The following is a 20,700-nucleotide window of genomic DNA, read 5'->3' on the forward strand; positions in this document are numbered from 1 at the left end:
TGTGACAGTTTCAATCTGATCAAAATTGTATCTCTTTGAAAAGTAACAACATACCTTAATTAATACTCTCACCTGAAAAACAACCCTGGACTTCTCAAGGAGATATTTGGAGAGTGAGGTCCCTACAACAATTCCTCTGCCAACCAAGAGGAGAGACAAATAAAACAGCTACAACCAGTCATCCCCAGGGCTAGTAACACCAGAAAAATGCAAATACACAAAGAGTTAAGTTGGGCAAACTCACTGAAGAATGTGGATGTGGAGGTACTTGCCAAAGCGGCTGGAGTTGCTGTTGAGGATTGTTTTGGCATTCCCAAAACTCTCTAGGATTGGAAAGACCTCCATGGGCTATTTAGGGAAGAGAAAGAAAATGGTAAGAAACAGACAAAAATAGCTGAAAGATGAACATACTTTGACCTACCTGTCGGAGGTTGTAATTTCTGCCCTTATACATCGAGCTGAGGTAGTGGACTATAAGTTTGGTAGCTTCAGTCTTCCCTGAACCACTTTGGCCACTACACAGAAAGGTTAGGACAAATTTACAGACAATTACATAATATGACAAAATCCTACTTTTGATGCTGAAGGAAAATCTGTAGACTATCAGCTGTTGGAACTATAAATGTCAGTATAAAACCTGAAAACATTCAATATCAGTCGAGATGCAGAATTGTAGCTGGAATGGAAGTGGATGACCTACTAACCATGACTTACACCACTACAGAGGCAGGTGTAGCTCAGGTGGCAGAGCAGGTCACCTACTAATCGGTGGTTTGATTCCTGGATTCTAGTCTGCATGCCAAATATCCTTGGGCAAGAGACTAATCCCAAGTTGCTATCCAGTACATCCAAAAAAATCTTAAAATAAAGGTCCTACAGGGTGGGCCATTTATATGGATACACCGTAATAACATGGGAATGGTTGGTGATATTAAAGTCCTGTTTGTGGCACATTAGTATATGTGAGGGGGCAAACTCCTCAAGATGGGTGGTGACCATGGTGGCCATTTAGAAGTCGGCCATCTTGGATACAACTTTTGTTTTTTCAATAGGAAGAGGGTCATGTGACACATCAGACTTATTGGTAATGTCACAAGAAAAACAATGGTGTGCTTGGTTTCAACGTAACTTTATTCTTTCATGAGTTATTTACAAGTTTCTCTTTGTTCACAGCCATTGACATGTCGAAGAGGTTAACACGTGAGGAGCGGATAGAAATTGTGTTGATATCTGGTGAACGCAGTAACCCTACGAGACCACCCATCTCCCATGCTACAGTTAGCAAACTGCTTGCTAAGTTTCGTGAAACTGGTTCAGTGTTGGATTTGCCAAAATGTGGACGCAAGAAAACTGTCACTAATGAAGAAACATCAGTGGCTGTCCTAGCTTCATTCAGCAAGAGCCCACAGAGTAGCACTCGCCGCATGTGACTGGAGAGTGGCATTAGTCGAACATCCCTTCGGCAGATATTAGCTACTCACAAATGGCAACCTTACAAACTCCAGCTACTGCAGCATCTCAATGAGGATGACCCAGATCGGTGCACAGAATTTGCAGAATGGCAAAACAAAAATTGGAACAGGACTATGTGTTAACAAACCTCTCTGCATTGAATCATATCTGTTATTAATCTCTGTCTCTCTTCCACAGCATGTCTTTTATCCTGTCTTCCTTCTCTCACCCCAACCGGTCGCAGCAGATGGCCGCCCCTCCCTGAGCCTGGTTCTGCCGGAGGTTTCTTCCTGTTAAAAGGGAGCTTTTCCTTCCCACTGTCGCCAAAGTGCTTGCTCATAGGGGGTCATATGATTGTTGGGTTTTTCTCTGTATCTATGAAGCGCCTTGAGGCGACTTTTGTTGTGATTTGGTGCTATATAAATAAAATTGAATTGAATTGAATTGAATTGACCCTCAGTTCACGCAGAAGATTTTGTTCAGTGATAAGGCAAACTTTTATGTGAATGGTGAAGTTAACAAACAAAACCACCGCTATTGGTCTGACACTAACCCACATTGGATGGATCCCTCCAAGACTGTTGGAACAACAAAAGTGATGGTTTGGTGTGGTATATGGGGTACAACAACAGTGGGTCAATTCTTCATCAATGGGAACCTCAAGGCCACTGGATATTTGAAATTGCTACATGATGATGTGTTTCCCTCTTTATGCACTGAAGCTGGCACGTTCCCTGAGTTTTTCCAGCAAGATGGTGCACCACCACATTATGGGTGCCAGGTCCGAGCATTCCTAGATGAACAGTTTCCTGGAAAGTGGATTGGTCGTCGTGGGCCAGTTGAATGGCCCACAAGGTCTCCCGATCTGACCCCCTTAGACTTTTATCTTTGGGGTCATCTGAAGGCAATTGTCTATGGTGTGAAGGTACGAGATGTGCAGCACCTGAAACTACGGATACTGGATGCCTGTGCTGGCATTTCTCCTGCGGTGTTGCTATCAGTGTGTGAAGAGTTGGAGAAGAGGGTTGCATTGACAATCCAACACAATGGGCAGCACATTGAACACATTTTCTAAGTGGTCAGAAACTTGTAAATAACTCATGAAAGAATAAAGTTACACTGAAACCAAGCACACCGTTGTTTTTCTTGTGACATTACCAATAAGTTTGATGTGTTACCTGACCCTCTACCTATTGAAAAAACAAAAGTTGTATCCAAGATGGACTTCTGTGCTAATCACAGTTTGGCCATAACGAACACCCTGTTCGAACATAAGAGTGTCCATAAGTGCACGTGGCACCAGGACGCTCTAGGCCGTAGGTCGATGATCGATTTTGTAATCGTATCACCAGACCTGCGACCATATGTTCTGGACACTCGGGTAAAGAGAGGGGCTGAGCTGTCAACTGATCACCACCTGGTGGTGAGTTGGATCAGGTGGCGGGAGAGGACGCTGGACAGACCTGGTGCACCTAAACGGGTAGTGAGGGTGTGCTGGGAACGTCTAGTAGTAGTTTTAATGACCCCAAACACACCACCAGGCTGTGTAAGGGTGGTCTGACTAAGAAGGAGAATGATGGAGTACTGTGCCAGGTGGCCTGGCCTCCACAGTAACCTGAGATGGACCGCAGAGTGAAGACAAAAGAGCCAACAAGTGCTCAGCATCTCTGGGAACTCCTTCAAGACTGTCTACCTGAGGGCACGAGTCAGAACAGGCCGTGGATGGAGTGTGAGGTGTGCCTGATAATGGTTTTTTTCCCTTGATGAGGAGAGTTGTTTGGCCAGTCCCTCAATATATGGCAGCATGACCCTAATAGTCCGCTCAGCGAACCTCACCACTCTTCTCAGCCCCTTTTTGTCTGAAGCACTGCTGTTCTTGTGCCAGAGAGAGACTGCTTGACAGCCTCTGTTGAAGCTGGTGAAAACGTCTAGACTCAGATGCGGCCTCTTCAGCCTCCTCAAAAAGCTGTTGGTTGGCTTTCTTGACCAGGGAGGAAGTGTGCTGGGATTCCCAGGAATTTCCAGTGCTGCAGGCTCTCTACTGCAGTGCTGTTGATGTAGAGTGCTGTGAACGTGGGTCACTTCTTCCTTAAGTTGATCACCTTGGCGTTATCCACATTCAGGAGCAAGTTGTTGGTACACCACTCCATGAAAAGCTCCACTGCTTCCTTATAGTAGGTCTCATTGTCGTCCTTGATGAGACCCACCACTGTTGTGTCGTATGCATACTTAATGATATGTCGTATGCATATCATTAAGTATGTTACAAATCATATTATTAAGTAATGATATGATTTGTACCAAATTTTGCACAACAGTCCTGCATCACATTGAAACAGCTTTAGTGAAATTTACAAATGATCTTCTTATGCTCTATAACAGCAGACTCATCTCTTTGGTTGTTGCTTGTTTTGCTAGCCCTCAGTCCAGTGTTCAGTACTGTTGATCATAATATTTTATTACAGCGATTAGAACATGCTGTAGATATTAACCCTTTAAGACCGACCATAGAACCAAGTCCGCCAGAGCTTATATTATATTTTTACATGGTGTGATGCCATTTTTGGGAGCATTTCAAGTTGCTATACATCAATACAACAATTATAGCCCAGATTTTAATAATATGTATTCATTAAGTGCATAGTAATTACATAAATTGCAAAAACGTGCAATAAACTACAAAAAAATTGAAAATCGTTTTTGCTTTTTTAGCATATGTTTCTAGTTAGAGAAATTTAAGAGGCTTATCCCTCAAAACTGTAAATACAAAAAAGTTGCACAATATAGTTTCCTACCACAGGAAATTTATTTTGAGTATCTTCATAGTTTTATTTTTGAAATACACCAATTTTTATATGCTGCAGGAAAAACGAAAATAAATATTATACTGCAAATTTGCAAAAAAGCAGCATATGCATCAAAAGAAACTATTTCCAGCAGTGCAATATGAGTCCTAAGCATCCCAGAAACAACACAGAAAGTCATAAAGTCAAACCTAACTTTTAAAAACACCAGTATAGGCCCTGAGGCCCTGATGGTAAAAAAAAAAACAAACTACATTTCCGCAAAAATGACGTCACTTCCGGTTTCGGGCAGGTCATGGCGGACATGCAAAAGTTCGCGCTGAGGTCTATTCCAACGTAGGAAGTGTTATGAACAGCTGATCAGATATGCAAAGCATGTTTCTGGAATATTATGTTTTTGTTGCTGAAAGTGCTTTTTATGCAGTTTTTGCAAAGCTATATGTGGAAGTAAACCGTGACCTAGGACAAGCTGATGGCATAAGGTACAACTCCTCCGGTTTCATATGCAAAAAAAAATTATTGCGCTAGCTTACGTGGTTGCAGAGCTACCGGGATTTAAAAATAGTTACGCAAAACAGAGCGTGCCCGCTCCGATCGGCTTTAAAGGGTTAAAGGTACTGCCCTGCAGTGGTTTGAGTCATATCTATCAAATATACTCTAATTTGTTCATGTAAATGGAGAGTCCTCTTCACACATTAAGGTTAATTATGGAGTTCCAGAGGGTTAGAACACATAGCATACATTTTCCTCCTTTGGTCAGCTTATTATCCCAGCGTGGTATCTGATAGCGGATTCTTCATGGTTCCCATTTGCCCGTGGGGTTCCAGCTCCCAGTACCTGGGATTCCCAAGTATGTGTAGCTGTCCTCAATGTCTGCAATGTTACCCTCTGGTAGTGGAATCCGCTCCATTCTTACTACCTCCCCTCTCTTTGTTACCATCTGACTACACTTCTGAAGTCAGAATGACTTTCCAAAATCATTTCTGTAGACCATAGTGGTGTGGTTCAGTGAGTTTATGTCTAGTTCACTCCTGGCATACAGGTTTATGTTATCCATGTCAAGGAGGTGGCTAACGATTGCTCCATTCCATAGTTGCTATCTGTAGCCAGTCTTATTTACGATGTTGGTCCCTTCTGGCGATCCTTGGGGATGAAGCCTGTCAGACCTTCAGTGCTACTAGTTGTTTCACCGTTGGTGTAGATGTTGAATATCAAGCAGCCCATAGGTCCCACATCTTCTTCATGTAACCCCTGGGATTACTTATACAGATATATTATATATTATAGTATATATATTTTTTGAAAATTCCCCTCTCTCCCCTGCAGGCGGTCTTTATCCTTCAAGCTTGGGTCCTCCACCAGAGGACTGGGAGCTTGAGGTCCCTGCACAGTATCTTTGCTATATATACATATACATACATACATATACACACAGTGTGTTATGTGTGTGAATGACCCAAGTGAAACTGGTATTTTTGTCAATACCTTATCATGATGCACTGTTCCTGTGTGGAGGTCTGAGAAAAGCTGAAGGCTGCGTCAGCTATGGCATAAACATGCCTGAAGCAGAGAAAAATAAAACATCCAAAACATTTTTTAGGAGGACAGAAGTTTACTGCAGTATGAGGAGTATTTGCTTGGTGTGGGCTATGGAGCTTGGAAAGAAAGCAACTAGAATTCTTTAAGTTTTGCAAAAACATTTCTCGTCTCTCTCTCCAAGAGGCTTCTTCCATTCTAAACTCAAATAGTAGAGAGTTCCAGATATTTAACCCTAGTGGGGGTTGTCACTTAAAAAGGTTGTTGACCCATCATAATTACTCATCACGAGAGCCAAGGTGTGAAAAGAGCCATTGGTCATTACTACCAAAGCTTTTGTTAGAAACCACTGTGAGTGGTTTGATGCAAGATCTGAGTGGGGTTTCAAGTTCCTGGGAAGGGAACTCAACACTGCATTGTAGGTGGCTAACAGTTGGTGCTGCAAGCTACCCTGTCTATTTAGTGATGGTTGTTCACAGTGGACATCTCAAACTATTTGTATTCTCAGTCCAAATGTGAACACTGGCATCTTCAAAAGAGTAACCTTTATCCTTTAGGTAAAGATGTACAGCTGAGTCTTGTACGGTAGAGGTGTCTCTTCCATGTTATGCAATCCATTTACTGAATGGCTATTTGGTTTTTTCAATGTTGCTTTTTTCCAAGCTCCTTAGATGCCCTGGATGACTGAGAACCTACACAAATATATTGCTTACGGTGGATTTCTCTGCTGCTCTTTCCCCTGGTATTTCTGTCTCAGCTCCTCTGTGTAAATGTTAAGCGGCTTGAAGGGGTTCACGGACAATAACATGTTTCCAATGTAAGTCTGCAAAAAAAAAAAGAAGGACAAAAACTAAATTACAGACATTTACAATTATTTTTAAGAGAAAAAACAATTTCATATAATTAGGCTTGCAGGTATTACTAAATGTTTAGAAAAATTAAGAATTAAAGCACTGAAAGATTCCAAGATAAGCTAATGGCTGCTTACTAACAAACTCCAGGTGGGCTGTCATGTGCCTTTTAATAAGGAGAAGCTTCCATCTGGCCACTCTACCATACAGGCCTGATTGGTGGAGTCCTAAAGAAATGTTTGTCTTTCTGGAAGTTTCTGGAAGCAAAGCTGGAGCTCTGTCAGAGTGACGATTGGGTTCTTGTTCACCTTCCTGACTAAGGCTCTTCTTCTATGCATGGATGATAGATCATGAATGTGCTCCCTGGGACCTTCAATGCTTCAAGAAATTTCTCCTGACCGTTCCCCAAATCTATGCCTCGATACAATGCTGTCTTGGAAAGCTCAGAATGTACTTGGAGTTGATGGCTCGGTTTGTGACATACACTGTCACCTATGGGACCTTATAAAGATAGGTGTTTGCCTTTCCAGATCACGTCCAGTCAACTGAAGTTGCAACAGATGGACTCCAATCAAGTTATAGAAACATCTGTCAGATTATCAGCAGAAACAGGAAGCCCCTGAGCTCAATTTTGAGTTCCTCATTTTGAATACTTATATATAGGGATGGGTACCGGTATCCAGTGCCATTATGGCACCGGTTCTGACATAAACGGTAGTAACCAGACCGAAAAGCAGCGCACATTTCGGTGCTTTATTTCGGTGCTTTTTTTTCCTGAGATGTCATGCACTTTACATTCTAGCCAATCATTTTACGTTTCTGAGGATAGTAGGCGGGTCCAGGTACGTACGTTCTTTTAGAGCAGAGCTACAGATTAAAAATGCCCAAGGCGAAGCAGTCAAAAGTCTGGCTGTACTTCACAGCAAAATATGCAAACTCAGCAGCCTGCAACAAGTGCTTTAAGCTGATACTGTGATACTGTCAAAGGAGGTAACACCTCAAATCCCATGAAACACCTGGCGACGCATAGCGTATTTTTTTAAAGCTGAGAAATGCGCCGTATTTGATAGCTTGCTGCGAGACCTCACACCGTGCACATCTACTGCGGGTGTGGTGCCTGTTATCAGACCCGGAGTTAGCAACATCCCCCAAAAACCCGAAGAGGAGAGTCCTGGCCCCTAGCCCTGCCAGTGTAGCAGAAATGATGACGGATGATGATGCAGCAGCAGCCGTTCTTCTCTGCGTGAGTAGCTTAATGTTGTTCCAGTGTAATTTACGCTGAGTAGGCTAACCACGTTATTACATTAATGCACGTAAGGTGAACTAGCAAACATCATCATAGCTACATGCGGCTGTCTTCTTGTTTGATGGCAGATACTCCCTTCACCCTGGCCAAAAAGGCTAAAATGACCAAAGAAAAAGTGGAAAACAGTTAAACATGAGAGGTTTTTGGACAAAGTTTGTGTTTTTTCCATTGATTAAGCACTGCTTCCAGCCAAGAGTGATGCCGTAAAAAAGGCTAACATTGTTATCTTTTTACAAAAAAACAGCTGAACATGAGAGGTTTTTGGACCAATTTTGTGTTCTCCATTCTTTAAGCACCTGTTTGAGCATCGTTTAAGCACCAGCACCATTTCAAAAGTACCGGTTTGGCACCGATATCGGATAAAACCTAAACGATACCCATCCCTACTTATATATAATAATTCCCCGCTCTCCTCTGTGGGCGGTCAATCCTTCAAGCTCGGGTCCTCTACCAGAGGCCTGGGAGCTTGAGGGTCCTGCGCAGTATCTTAGCTGTTCCTAGGACTGCGCTCTTCTGGACAGAGATCTCTGATGTTGTTCCCGGGATCTGCTGGAGCCACTCGCTTAGCTTGGGAGTCACTGCACCTAGTGCTCCAATTACCACTGGGACCACCATCACCTTCACCCTCCACATCTTTTCAAGCTCTTCTCTGAGCCCTTGGTATTTCTCCAGCTTCTCGTGTTCCTTCTTCTTGATGTTGCTGTCATTCGGAACCGCTACATCGATCACTATGGCCGTCTTCTTCTATTTGTCTACCACCACTATGTCCGGTTGGTTAGCCACCACCATTTTGTCCGTCTGTATCTATGCACTATGTGATCCAATTACCACTGGGACCACTGTTACTGTCACCCTCCACATCTTCTCGAGCTTTTCTGACAGCCCTTGGTAATTTTCAAGCTTCTAATGAAGCTCAGGTGTGTCTCATCTACTAGCAGCTGGTTCATTTGTGCTGCCAGATGCTCATGGAAAGTGGTCAGCAGTGACTCATGTCAAAACCTGACAACTCTTCATAGTGGAGACCCTTTCTTGGTTGTCCACCACTGTGTTTACTGGAGCCTGTTCAGGGAGGTTGCTGTGGTCTGCTCTTTAATCGACTATTAGACTTGTAGTCAAGACCGCCCAAACCAAGACCAAGACAATACCAAGACCAAGACAGACAGACCGAGTCAAGACCAAGACAAAGTCAAGATGAGACCAAGACCGAGACCGAGGCAAAAAAGTCTTTAAACTGCAGCCAGATGCTGCTTCGTTTATGAGTGTCAGGCATATTTATGTGTTTTTGCGATGCACTCGCACAGCCCTCCTCACCGCTGTCTCACTCACTTACTGAGAGGACAGACGCACGCTCCACTTGACTGTCACGTCCCTCACCCTCTCTGTTTTTCACATAATGATATTATCCTATATCCTCGCATGTGATTGGCCACAATATGGAGGGATTGGAGCATAGCTGAGCCACTGTGTGAGAGCTGAGCAGCGAAAGGAAATTAAGTGAGGAGACGGCTCTCGCTCAATGGGAGTCGACTCTTCTGATTCACTACAAAGCACTCTCTAAGCACGGCTCTTACCCATATGGAAAAGAAATAGTAAAAACTTATATGACTTAACTCATGAAAGTGGCCACTTTCATGAGTAAATCATATAAGGCTTACATGATTTACTCATGAAAGTGGCCACTTTCACATTACTTTCATATATTGTTTTAGTAAGTATCCAAAACATACAAGTTTCATTATATAATTCTTCAAGGGATCTTATATCTGTTTTTACTCTTGTATGCTTTTCATACAAGTTTCACACAAGACAGATACAAACCTTATAAGTTTTATATATATCTTTTCCATATGGGTAGAGCTGATGCTTTTGCACATGACACATTATCGAACGTTACGCTGTGTGTCATGGATACTGTTGACTCCAAATCTCCTGACCACTATGACCACTAAAAAGTTGGATCTGTTCATCTGGATGTAGCATTTTCAGTGGGAGAAACGTTGCATCACTCATCCAAGTGACTTCTTCAGTCTCAGGTTTCCCCACCCTTATAAACAGTACATTTGCAAGATGACTGAAACTAGCACCGCTGTTGAACAATGGGCTGTGAGGTTAGTTCCTTGATCATTAATATGCAAACTGTCATGACCACTAATCAATGACCAACGAAACATTTCTCCCACTGAAAACGCTAAGTCCAGATGAATACAATCAACTTTTGGGGATTTCCTTACCTGGATGATTCAGTATGCATCAGGACAGTATAGTTAATTAATTGCAAATGCAAACTGTGTGAGCTTGGGTGTAGCCAGAAGCCACTCCATTGACCAAAAGAACAAGCTTACACATACAAGCAGCAGAAATTAGCCTTTCGCTTAGAGATAGGCTGAGGAGTTCGGCCATCCACCCTTCGGAGAAAGCTAATGTCCACCTCTTGTATGACCACTGTTCTGTTCACTATTCTGTTCATGATTTCAATGGACAGAATTTCTAGACTCAGCCAAGTGGAGGAAGGCTTCCACTTGGGTGGTGTCAGAATTTCATCTCTACTTTTTGCAGATGATGTAGTTCTGTTGGCTTCATCCGGTGATGGCCTCCAGGTCATACTGGAGCAGTTTGCAACCGAATGTGAAGTAGCAGGAATGAAAATCAGCATCTCCAAATCTCAGGCCATAGTCCTCAACCGGAAAATAATGGAGTACCCACTTTGGGTCCGTGATAAGTTCCTGACCCAAGTGGAGGAGTTAAGTATATATAAGTATATATAAGTCTTTGGGTATCAAAGATACAGACCACAAAATGATGACGATATGTTACTTTTACTCAGGAACTCACAAACCTCGCTTATAAAGACAATCACACTTATAGATAAGCTCTCAAATAAACAGTCCTGCATCTGAATTGGAATTTTCAAAACACCACCACCACTCCACTTCAGTCAGGTAACATTAGATATCTAGGTATAATTTTTTCCACCAAGCACTCAGACCTGGTATGGTTGAATCAGATTCCCTTATTAAAAACCGTAGAGGATGAGCTCATACATTGGAGAACTCATGCGAAGAGTTGCCACCAGTAAAATGATGATTCTAGCAAAAATAAACTACTTATTTTCTACATTCACACAAGCTTTAACTGCTTTCTAGCTAACATTCACACACATTAATACTCCAATGGATGCATCAGAGAGCAACTTGGGGTTAGTATGTAACAAGGATATTTGGTGTAGAAAAGTGGTAGTTGGAACTACATTACCCAGGAGCCTCTGGGCAGTCTGACTTTGTTCCTGGGCTAACAATATAGGAGAGAGCTGCTGGGAAGGAAATCAAATAGCCCATCCTGTATTTGTTGTGGATGGTGTGCGTCACATAAACGTGAGTTAATCTTCCAGGTTTAAGATGTTTTACCATGTTACTTGTGTGTACTGGCATTAGTTACCTTTAGCATATGTGCTAGTTAGCACCATCCTGTGTACATCACCCATAAAACCAGGTGATTCGCAAGCCTTTAAAGCTTTTTCCCTGTTAGTTGCCAGTCCAGTGAGGATGCTTACCACGATGGACGGGGTGGCAGAGAGTGAACTCCACTGTGGATCCCACGTAGAACAATTACTTACCAAACTTCCTCTGAGTTATCGGGATAACTTTGCAGACTACTGCCTTAGCCGAGGGACCCTACGGTCTAGATCAAATCGCACTTATACCCTCTTCCACCTAGCAGAGTGGTTGGAGTGCCCAAGACCCAAGCCATGCAGGTCTCCCGACGGGCCATGGAGCTGTATGCCTCAGAGAAGCCATGGTTGGAGGGGAAAGTCAGTAGGCACTTGGAAACCAAACAGAAACCCAAGTTTGCCTCTGTTTATTATGGACCTCAACCCACAGCCACAAAACCACCTGCTGTGGCCCATCCAGGTTCAAAGGCTGTTGCAATGCAGAAGAAAAGAGAACATTTCAAGCCTTACTGCCCTTTCTGTGAAAGGACAGAGCATTACTTGAGGGGATGTAATGAACTCTCCAGGCTAGATGTGGCTGTTGTTGTGGACTGGATCAAAGATAAGAATAAATGTTGGAGGTGTGGCCAGAACCATTCTGCTGACAACTGCACACTCAAGAAACCCTGTAGCACTTGTGGTGAGCAACACCTCCTTCTATTAAATGGCCTCGCCAAGGCTAAAGAACAGAATCCCAGTATCCTGACCATGTGTATGGTGGCTGTGGCTCAGGTGGTACAGTAGATCAGCTACTGACTGGAAGGTTGGTGGTTCGATCCTTGGCTTCCCCAGTCTGCATGCCAAATATCCTTGGGCAAGAAACTAACCCCACGTTGCCCTCCGATGCGTTCATCGGAGTGTGAATGTGTGTGAATGTTGGTTAGTTTGCACTTGAGTTTAGAAGTGCTTGTATGAGTGGGTGTGAATGGGTGAATGAGGCATGTTGGGACTCTCCCTGTGCTTTGGGAGAGTAGAAAAGCGCTATGTAAGAATCAGTCCATTTACCATGTGCACTGCATCCAGTGTCATCTATCTTGACCATCCCAGTCACTCTGGTAGAGTGATGTTGAAGGTGGTAAGAGTCCAACTCCATCATGGACACCTTTGCTGTGCTGGATGACGGTTCAGAGAGAACCATAATATTGCCTGCTGCTGTGAAGTTCCACGGCCTTGCCCAGACAGACGAAGCTCTGGCCCTGCGAACCATCAGACAGGATGTCCTGCAGCTGCATGGGTGAAGCATATCATTGGAGGTATCCACTAAAACTAAGCCAAAGGTGAGGCATCAAATACCGAATGCATTCACAGCAGAATAACTGGCTCTGGAGCAATCCTGCCCAGTGGAAACACTCAAAAAGAAGTAGAGTCAACTACAAAGACTTCCCCTCAAAGGTTTCAGTCGGGTGAAAGCTATGATCCTGATTGGATCAGATCACCTGCATCTTATCACTCCTGTATGCGCGGTGATCCGTGGCCCTTCTGGAGGGCCAGTACCTGTCTGTACTGAGCTGGGATGGGCACTGCAGGGACCTGCCAAAAGTCTTCCACATCCAGCGGCTGGACAGGCATGCTTGCAATCGTTGTTCATCCCACAGACACCAGAGCTCTACAAAGATGTTGAGAGGCTGTGGCAGACTGACATCCTGCCGTTTAGAAATGAAAAGGAAGTCATCAGGTCAATGGAGGACCAGCAGGCAATAGATATCCTTGAATCAAGGACAGTCCGGGTACAGGTAGAGGGGGTCGAATGATATGCTACTCCCTTGCTTCGCCGCAAAGAGTTTCCTCAGGTGAAGGCACCTCTAGAGGCTGTCATGGCTCTTCTGAGAGCCAGTGAGCGTCGACTACGCAAGGATCACAGCAGAGTGCAGACATACAACCAGGAGATCAAGAAACTGGAGAAGGCTGGTTATGAGGTAAAGTTGACTCCGGAGGAGGTAAATGGTTCCACTGAATTCTGGTACATTCCACACCATCTTGTGCATCACAACAACGAAGCCCGCCTAGGCTTCAACTGCTTCTTCCTGTACCAGCAAACTGCCCTTAATGACCTCTTTCTGCCAGGGCCCACGCGTAGCCCTTCACTCCTTGTCGTGTTAATCTGATTTCGCCAGCATCCTGATGCATAAGCTGTGATATAAAGGTCATGTTTCATCAGGTATGCCTGCTTCCTGAAGATCAGCCTCTGCTTCGCTTTCTTTGCAATGTGTACAAGGTGCTTGTCAGCCAATATGACCCTCTAGGGTTTATCATTCCCTATACCACTAGAGGGAAGATTCTTGAACAGTCTATGTGGCAAAAGGAGATGGGCTGGGATGAACCTGTCACTGGTGTCCTTCGTGCCGCATTACCTTACCAAGGTATTATGTGCCACTTGCTACAGTGTCTCCAAGTTGCACCTTTGAGCTGCACGTGTTCTGTGATACCTCAGAGAAAGTGTATGGATCTGTAGCTTATCTAAGGACCACAGATTGCCACAGACATGTCAGCACTTCATTCCTGATGGCCAGATCCTGAGTCGCTCCTCGGAAGAGATTGTCCATGCCTCGTCTCAAACTCAGTGCTGCTCTCACTGGAGTGCAGCTTCAAACCGAACTTACCCTACCACTGCAAAATACCATCTTGTGGACTGACTCTACTACTGTGCTGAGTTGGTTGCAGTCTGATTCCTGCTGGTACAAGGTCTTTGTTGGGACTCAAATTGCTGAAATCCAGGAGCTCACCAGTTCTCACCAGTGGAGGTATGTCACTTCACCCGGCTGATGACATCACAAGGGGGAAGAAACTCTGTAGTCTTTCATCAGGCAGTCGTTAAGCTCAGGGCCCCCAGTTCTTGCAACAAAGTTCGGCGCACTGGCCCTCCCAACCTACTGGTAGGGCTGAGACTACAGATGAGCTACACAAGGGGATGCTATGTGGGCTTGTCACAGTGGCAAAGTCTACTACTCCAGACCCTGGCAACTTCACATCTTGGGAGGAGCTTGTGAAAGCCACTTACCATGGTCGTCACGGGGCGGCTTCTCCTCCAATGACCGCCACTGATCATGTGGAAGCAGAGAAAGCCATCTTAAAGTCAGCTCAATATGACAGTTTTCCTGAGGATGTGATGGCCCTGATGAAGGGAAGAACTCTGGCCCCAAATAGTCAACTTTGTGCACTCTGCCCTAAGTATGATCTGGTGTTACGGCCCTAGCAGGGCCTCCTCCTGAAGGTGCCTGTGTGGGCGTGTCCCACCACCTCTTCTGCCTGAGGTGCCACCTTTCCCTGTAACACAGCTGACTCACATCAGTAATTAAAAGTATTTAAGCCCAGGGAAAGGTGAGCTCTGGGCCAGAGTGCCATTTTGTGTGGTGTTTGCAGCTAGTGAGCTGTGTGTGTTTTGTGGTGTTTGCAGCTAGTGAGCTGTGTGTGTTTTGTGGTCATTGCAGCTAGTGAGCTGTCTGTGTTTTGTGGTCATTGCAGCTAGTGAGCTGTGTTTGTGGTTTCCAGCTAGTGAGCTGCGCTTTCCTTTTGACTTTGCTTTATTGACCAACGCCTGAGTTTTGTTTGTTTTTCTTAAATGGTGATAGCGGCTTGTCCGTCTCTCTTAGTTGAGCTACTTTAATAAAACTCTTTAATTTAACCCTTTTGCCTCCTTGACTCCTTTTTCTGACCTGGACACCTTTTGTTACTTCCCCCTCACCGCCTAGACCCCTCAGGGGAACGTAACATCTGGTTACTGGCCTGATAAGGGTTGGAGGGCACCTGAGATGTGCTGAAGGTCTGGACACCATACACCCTATTGGGCTACCTCCAGAACACCCGGTAACTAAGCTCCTTGTCCAATACTTCGACACAATTCTGTTTCACCCCGGTCCAGAGCATGTCTTTGCAGAGATACAGCGCACTTATTGGATCATCAGAGGTTGACAAGTAATCCGGAGACATCAAAGACAATGTGTAGAGTGCCAGAAATGGCGGGGGAGGCCTGTTCCCACCAAAATGGCTGATTTGCCCACAGTGAGACTCCGGATCCACAAACCTGCTTTTTGGTCAACTGGAGTCGATTGCTTTGGTACCTACACCATCAAGATATCCGGAGGCAGGAGAAGCACTGGGGCATCATCTTCAAGTGCCTAACCACCCAATGTGTACACCTGGTTTTGCTGCCAAGTCTGGACTCAGACGCTTTCCACATGGCCGTGCGAAGATTTGTCTCCCATCGGGGTACACCATTCGAGATATGGTCGGATCATGACACTAATTTCCGAGGTGGGGCTCGAGAGTTAGAGGAAGTTTTCTCTATAATGACGCCCATTCTTCAGGGACAGCTGGCAAAGCAGAGGATAACCTTTCATTATAATCCACCGCATGCACCCCATTTTGGAAGAGCCTGGGAAAGGGAGATAAGGTCAGTTAAGGCTGCATTCCAGGTCATCCTGAAGGATCAGAGTGTGACAGAAGAAGTCCTCCGCACGGCTCTCATTGAAGTATAAGGGATCCTTAATGTGAAACCTCTTGGTTAAGCATCTTCGGATAGTACTAATCCTGACCCCATTACCCCAAATCTCCTGCTCATAGGGCAGCTGGATGCTTCACTGCCGCAGGTGGTTTACGGACCAGGCCTATATAATGTAGATAAATTACTCACTCGTGAGAAGTCACCCCTGAGAACTCAAAACTAAAAGTCATAATGTGGATGGTATTTGTAAAGTTGTTAGTGATGTACATTAGAAATTGTAAATGGTAAAAAATTACTATTAAATTTATGAACATTACTTTTGATCGCTATTGTGCAACAGAAACTAATATTTACAGTAATTGTTGTTTTGGAATGAAGGGTTTTAACCATAACCACACCAACATTTGGTAATCATTAGGAAAAACACAATTTACAATTTGTTGTTATCGTTATCATATTTAAAACTATAATACATTATACAAAATAGATGATATATTTTTTTATTCCACAAAGTAATGACATAATTTTTTTATTGAAAGCTTGTTCTGATGTGCAGTTTAAAATGCTGATTATATATAATAAATTACGACCTTTTTTCATATGAACTGAGTAAGAAAGACTCAAAATCGTTTAAACTTACATAAATCCAGTCACGATGAAACCTCTTCTTCAAATTCAGAAGCACAGAACTCTCACACACCTCTCTATAACCGTTAGACAGAAAGGTTGAAACTATGCACAATTTAAAATATAAAGAGTGCGTGCGTGAGTGTGTGTGTCTGTGTCTGTACTCACTCCAGTTGGGACAGATCGTCCACCTCATCCACCTCTATAGCACTCTGGCTGCCGGGGATCATCACCTGTAAAAGCAGACAGCTCAACCCCCCACCTCATCTCCACAGGCATCTTGCAGTCTGGCTAACATTGAATGAAGCTTGTCAGAAAGGGCAAGGATCTGCTCTAGAGGCCTTGATGGTTTAAAGCAGTAGTTCCCAAACTTTTTTTGCTGGGCCCCCCTTTGTTTTACAAACCCCCACCCCTGCGCGTGCACAAACACATCCTCCAACCACACACCCATATTTTGCTCCATTGCGGTTTATTTCACACCTCAAACATGTAGTAAACAATTAAGCAAATAGTAAACTGCAATAAATTACAGGTAGTAATAAAATAAACTACTTACTCTTTTACGCTACGTCCACACCTACGCGGGTATTTTTGAAAACGCAGTTGTTTCGTCTACACGTAAACAGCGTTTTGAATCACCGAAAACTGAGATTTTTTTAAAACTCCTTTTTTGCGTTTACGTGTGGACGAGGAATACAGAGTTCATCATGCAACGTCAAAGGTATGTGCCTTTTTTCACGTCACGCTGTGCGCCACGTTATTGTTTACATGAGATTAATTGCAGAATAGCAGATAGAGACCAAATACTGTTAATCTGACTGTGTGCAGGTTTTACACGCTTACATTTTCACACGCAGTTACTGTCCCTCCATTTACAAAGGCAGAGGTGTCACGATGTGATTATTTTACGTGTAGTTGTTTTTTTCCTGTGTAATATTCAACATTGCTATCAATACATTTTTCAAAAAATGCCTCTCTGTGCAAAATAGGTTTAAAAACATAAACAACTGTGGGAGACTGTTTGTCCGTGATTTGAACTGGGGAAAAATCGTGGCAAGATCAACCTGATATTATTTATATCCCGCTGTATACAGAGCTAACATCTCCAAAATGTCAGGAGTAGTTAGTCATTACAACAAGTGTTTGTGAACTAAAAATCAAGAATATAGGATACTGTTTGTCTGTGATTTGAACAGCCCAGCGCTGCTCCCTATGCAGGGAAAACCAATTCTGCAGGGGAGACCTACCTTGGCATTTGTGCAGGTGAAGCCAAAGGGCAGATTTGTTTCACCATATTTTCTAGTCTTTGGCTTAAAATGAAGTTGGTTTGGAAACATATTCAGCGATGCTTCATCTCCTGCTTTGCATTTGTGTGGGCGCCCCGTGCTAGCAGTGTCCAAGCGTTGTTTTTTTGTTTTCCCCCCTTTTCATCCCACGCCCCCCCTGCAATGGCTCTGCGCCCCCCCTAGGGGGCGGGCCCCACACTTTGGGAAGGTCTGGTTTAAAGTGTGATTTGTTTTGGTCAAGTATTTTCAAAAGCTTTCCACAGCAGGCAAAAAATTCAGTTTGCTCGAATGGAAGAGTGTTATGAGGCTGCAACCTCATGACAGTGTGATGCTGTGTGTTATAAGGTCTATTGTATATACAAAGAGCAGGCAATAAATCCACCAGCAGCAAGTCTTTTATTTCTCAGCTTATTTAAACCATCATGGTGGTGCTATTGTGTCTTGTCTGTAATGGGTAAATCTATGTTTTCTAGTAGAGGGGTGATGAGTTATTCTGTTTATTTAGAAGACGAAAACTCCCACTTTATTAAAAAATAAATTATTTGTATTCACAGGAAGCTTTTTAAATGAGAAAATTGCCCAATATAAATTGTGCCTAAATGATCAGTACTCATTCAAGTGTTAGGATATGCATTTGTATAATAGGTTTCTATGCATCTTGATGCATGCTCAATCACCCAGGTAAGTAAATCCCCAAAAGTTGATTCTGTCCATCTGGCCGTAGCGTTTTCAGTGGGAGAAATGTTTCATCACTCATCCAAGTGACTTCTTCAGTCTCAGCTGACTGCAGGTTTCCCCTAATCTTACTACAATCATACTACAGGCAGAAACTTGGGTGTGCCATGGGTTCCCTAGTTTCACCCATTGTGGCCAATTTATACATGGAAGAAGATGAAAAGAGGGCTTTGCTATCCTACCAAAGTCATTAGTTCAGGTGTGTGGATGGCACCTGGGTGAAAATCAATTCACCACATCACATTAACTCGGTGGACCAACACATCAAATTCACCAGGGAGGATATGAAAAGTGGCTCCATCATTTTCAGTTGTTTCCAAAGAGTTGTTCATTCACACTGAAAACACTTACATTCCTATGCGTGAAACATAAGACGATTCGACCGTCGGTCGTTTATTTACTTTCCGGCTCTTTGAAACGTCGCAACAAAATGAAACACAATTGCCGTCTCGTTCCACCACTGAACAACAGCTCTGAGTAAACACTCCATCTTCTTTGAAGAAAAGCTATCTGGAGCATAAATTGATACAAACTGATGGCAAACAAAACAACTGCTAAACAATGCCGTCCGCCATCTTAGTTGAATTGGTCATATGACTGCATCATACGACTAAAATGCATCATCATTTTCGAAAACCTCAGTTTTCACAGTCCACACTGCGACATGAAAACGGCGTTTTCAAATTTATTCCCATTGGAGAGCGTTTTGATAAGCTCAGTTTTCCTTGAGTAAAAATGCTGTGTCGGTGTGGACGGAAAGACTGTTCATTTGGACAGCGGTTTTAGTGGTAGAAGTATTTCATCACTCATACAAGTGATTTCTTCAGTCTCAGCTTACTGCAGATTTCCCCAGGCTTATAAATAGCATAGCTGCCTAATGATTAGAGCTAGTGCCCTAACTACATCCATTCTCTAGTTCTCTGTGAAGGATATTCTTGATCATTGTTTAATAGTCCTGTCAATTTGTATATCAATGATCATGAAACTGATGTTTCGGTTCTCGTAGAGAACTGATTCCCAGCAGTCCAGTTCCTTGGAATTGTTAGTTAGCATGCCTATCGATCCTGCTTATCAGTTCTACTTGCACTCGCATTACAAACAGATGATTTTAGTTGGGTTGGAGGAGGAAAACAGTGGTGCAGTCTGCAGTGTGGATGTGGAAATGACTTTTATTTTTATTGCCCTAAAGACAAGGGTTCAATGGTAAAGTAAAAACCATATTCAGGACAGAAACAACTGCATTATGTTGCTAACACAACTTCACTTCCTTGCAAGCATCAGCACAGAGAGCATGTTAATGCTAAGCTAGCCAAGAACCCAGAGTTCAGTTAAAGTTGAGTGAATGCTGACCTCAGCTCTGCAGCCAGACCCTGAACTTAAACAGATGACCAGTCAAGATGCAGCCTCTGTTTATACCTGATCATGTTTCTAAAGTAGAATCACTGATCATTTTAAAGTCTATTTGCTCTGGTTTTCATTTTTGCTTTGTGTTGTCTGGTTTTTTTGTTCATATATAAATACTAAGAGAAAGTTTAGCATAGAGATTTGTGGTGATGCGTGGGACTGTAGCCTTAGGTTTATATTGTTAAATGGTAATTATAAGACATGCATGCATTTCAGGTCATTTTACACAGTAACATGAAAGTTATTTAATGAGTAGTATAACAAATGAATTTCTCCAGCAAGAAATTGAGTAACTTACTATGAGGTGCCGTAAGGGACATTATTACTGAAACGCTCTCACACACACTACTGAAACGCTCTCACACACACTACTGAAACGCTCTCACACACACTACTGAAACGCTCTCACACACACTACTGAAATTTTAGCTCTCACACACACTACTGAAACGCTCTCACACACACTACTGAAACGCTCTCACACACACTACTGAAACGCTCTCACACACACTACTGAAACGCTCTCACACACACTACTGAAATTTTAGCTCTCACACACACTACTGAAACGCTCTCACACACACTACTGAAACGCTCTCACACACACTACTGAAATTTTAGCAAAAAAGGTTGGGGACTGCTGTACTAGCAGGTTGCTGAGTAGAAATCCTTGTAGTGTTTTGAAATATACCACTTTTTCCATCAGTTTCCTTGTCAGGAAACAACTTCCTGTTCAGCAGAAATGCCTCTGGTTTCAGTTGTGTGTGTGAG

The 20,700-nt window shown here is 43.4% G+C and overlaps 1 protein-coding gene across 4 annotated transcripts in view; it reads right to left on the bottom strand.

Annotated features, from left to right (window-relative positions):
• myo15b (myosin XVB) overlaps nt 1-18,072 on the bottom strand; it is a 126,915-nt gene extending 108,843 nt beyond the window's left edge. Inside the window, exons 1-8 of one of the 4 annotated variants that reach the window (XM_082543877.1) lie at nt 17,752-18,072; nt 16,673-16,737; nt 16,518-16,581; nt 6,506-6,615; nt 5,742-5,816; nt 422-515; nt 245-348; nt 73-136 (exon numbers count right to left, since the gene is read on the bottom strand). In XM_082543877.1, coding sequence (XP_082400003.1) covers nt 73-136; nt 245-348; nt 422-515; nt 5,742-5,816; nt 6,506-6,615; nt 16,518-16,581; nt 16,673-16,737; nt 17,752-17,841 — 666 coding nt within the window. In that variant the 5' untranslated portion in view covers nt 17,842-18,072. Of the gene's footprint in view, nt 1-72; nt 137-244; nt 349-421; nt 516-5,741; nt 5,817-6,505; nt 6,616-15,498; nt 15,893-16,517; nt 16,582-16,672; nt 16,738-17,751 lie in introns of those variants that run through there. The other 3 variants (XM_082543878.1, XM_082543879.1, XM_082543880.1) reach the window with 3 other exon arrangements.
• Nucleotides 18,073-20,700: the final 2,628 nt, after the last annotated feature.

Source organism: Aulonocara stuartgranti, assembly GCF_965226115.1.
Source record: "Aulonocara stuartgranti genome assembly, chromosome: 8".
NCBI lineage: Eukaryota > Metazoa > Chordata > Actinopteri > Cichliformes > Cichlidae > Aulonocara > Aulonocara stuartgranti.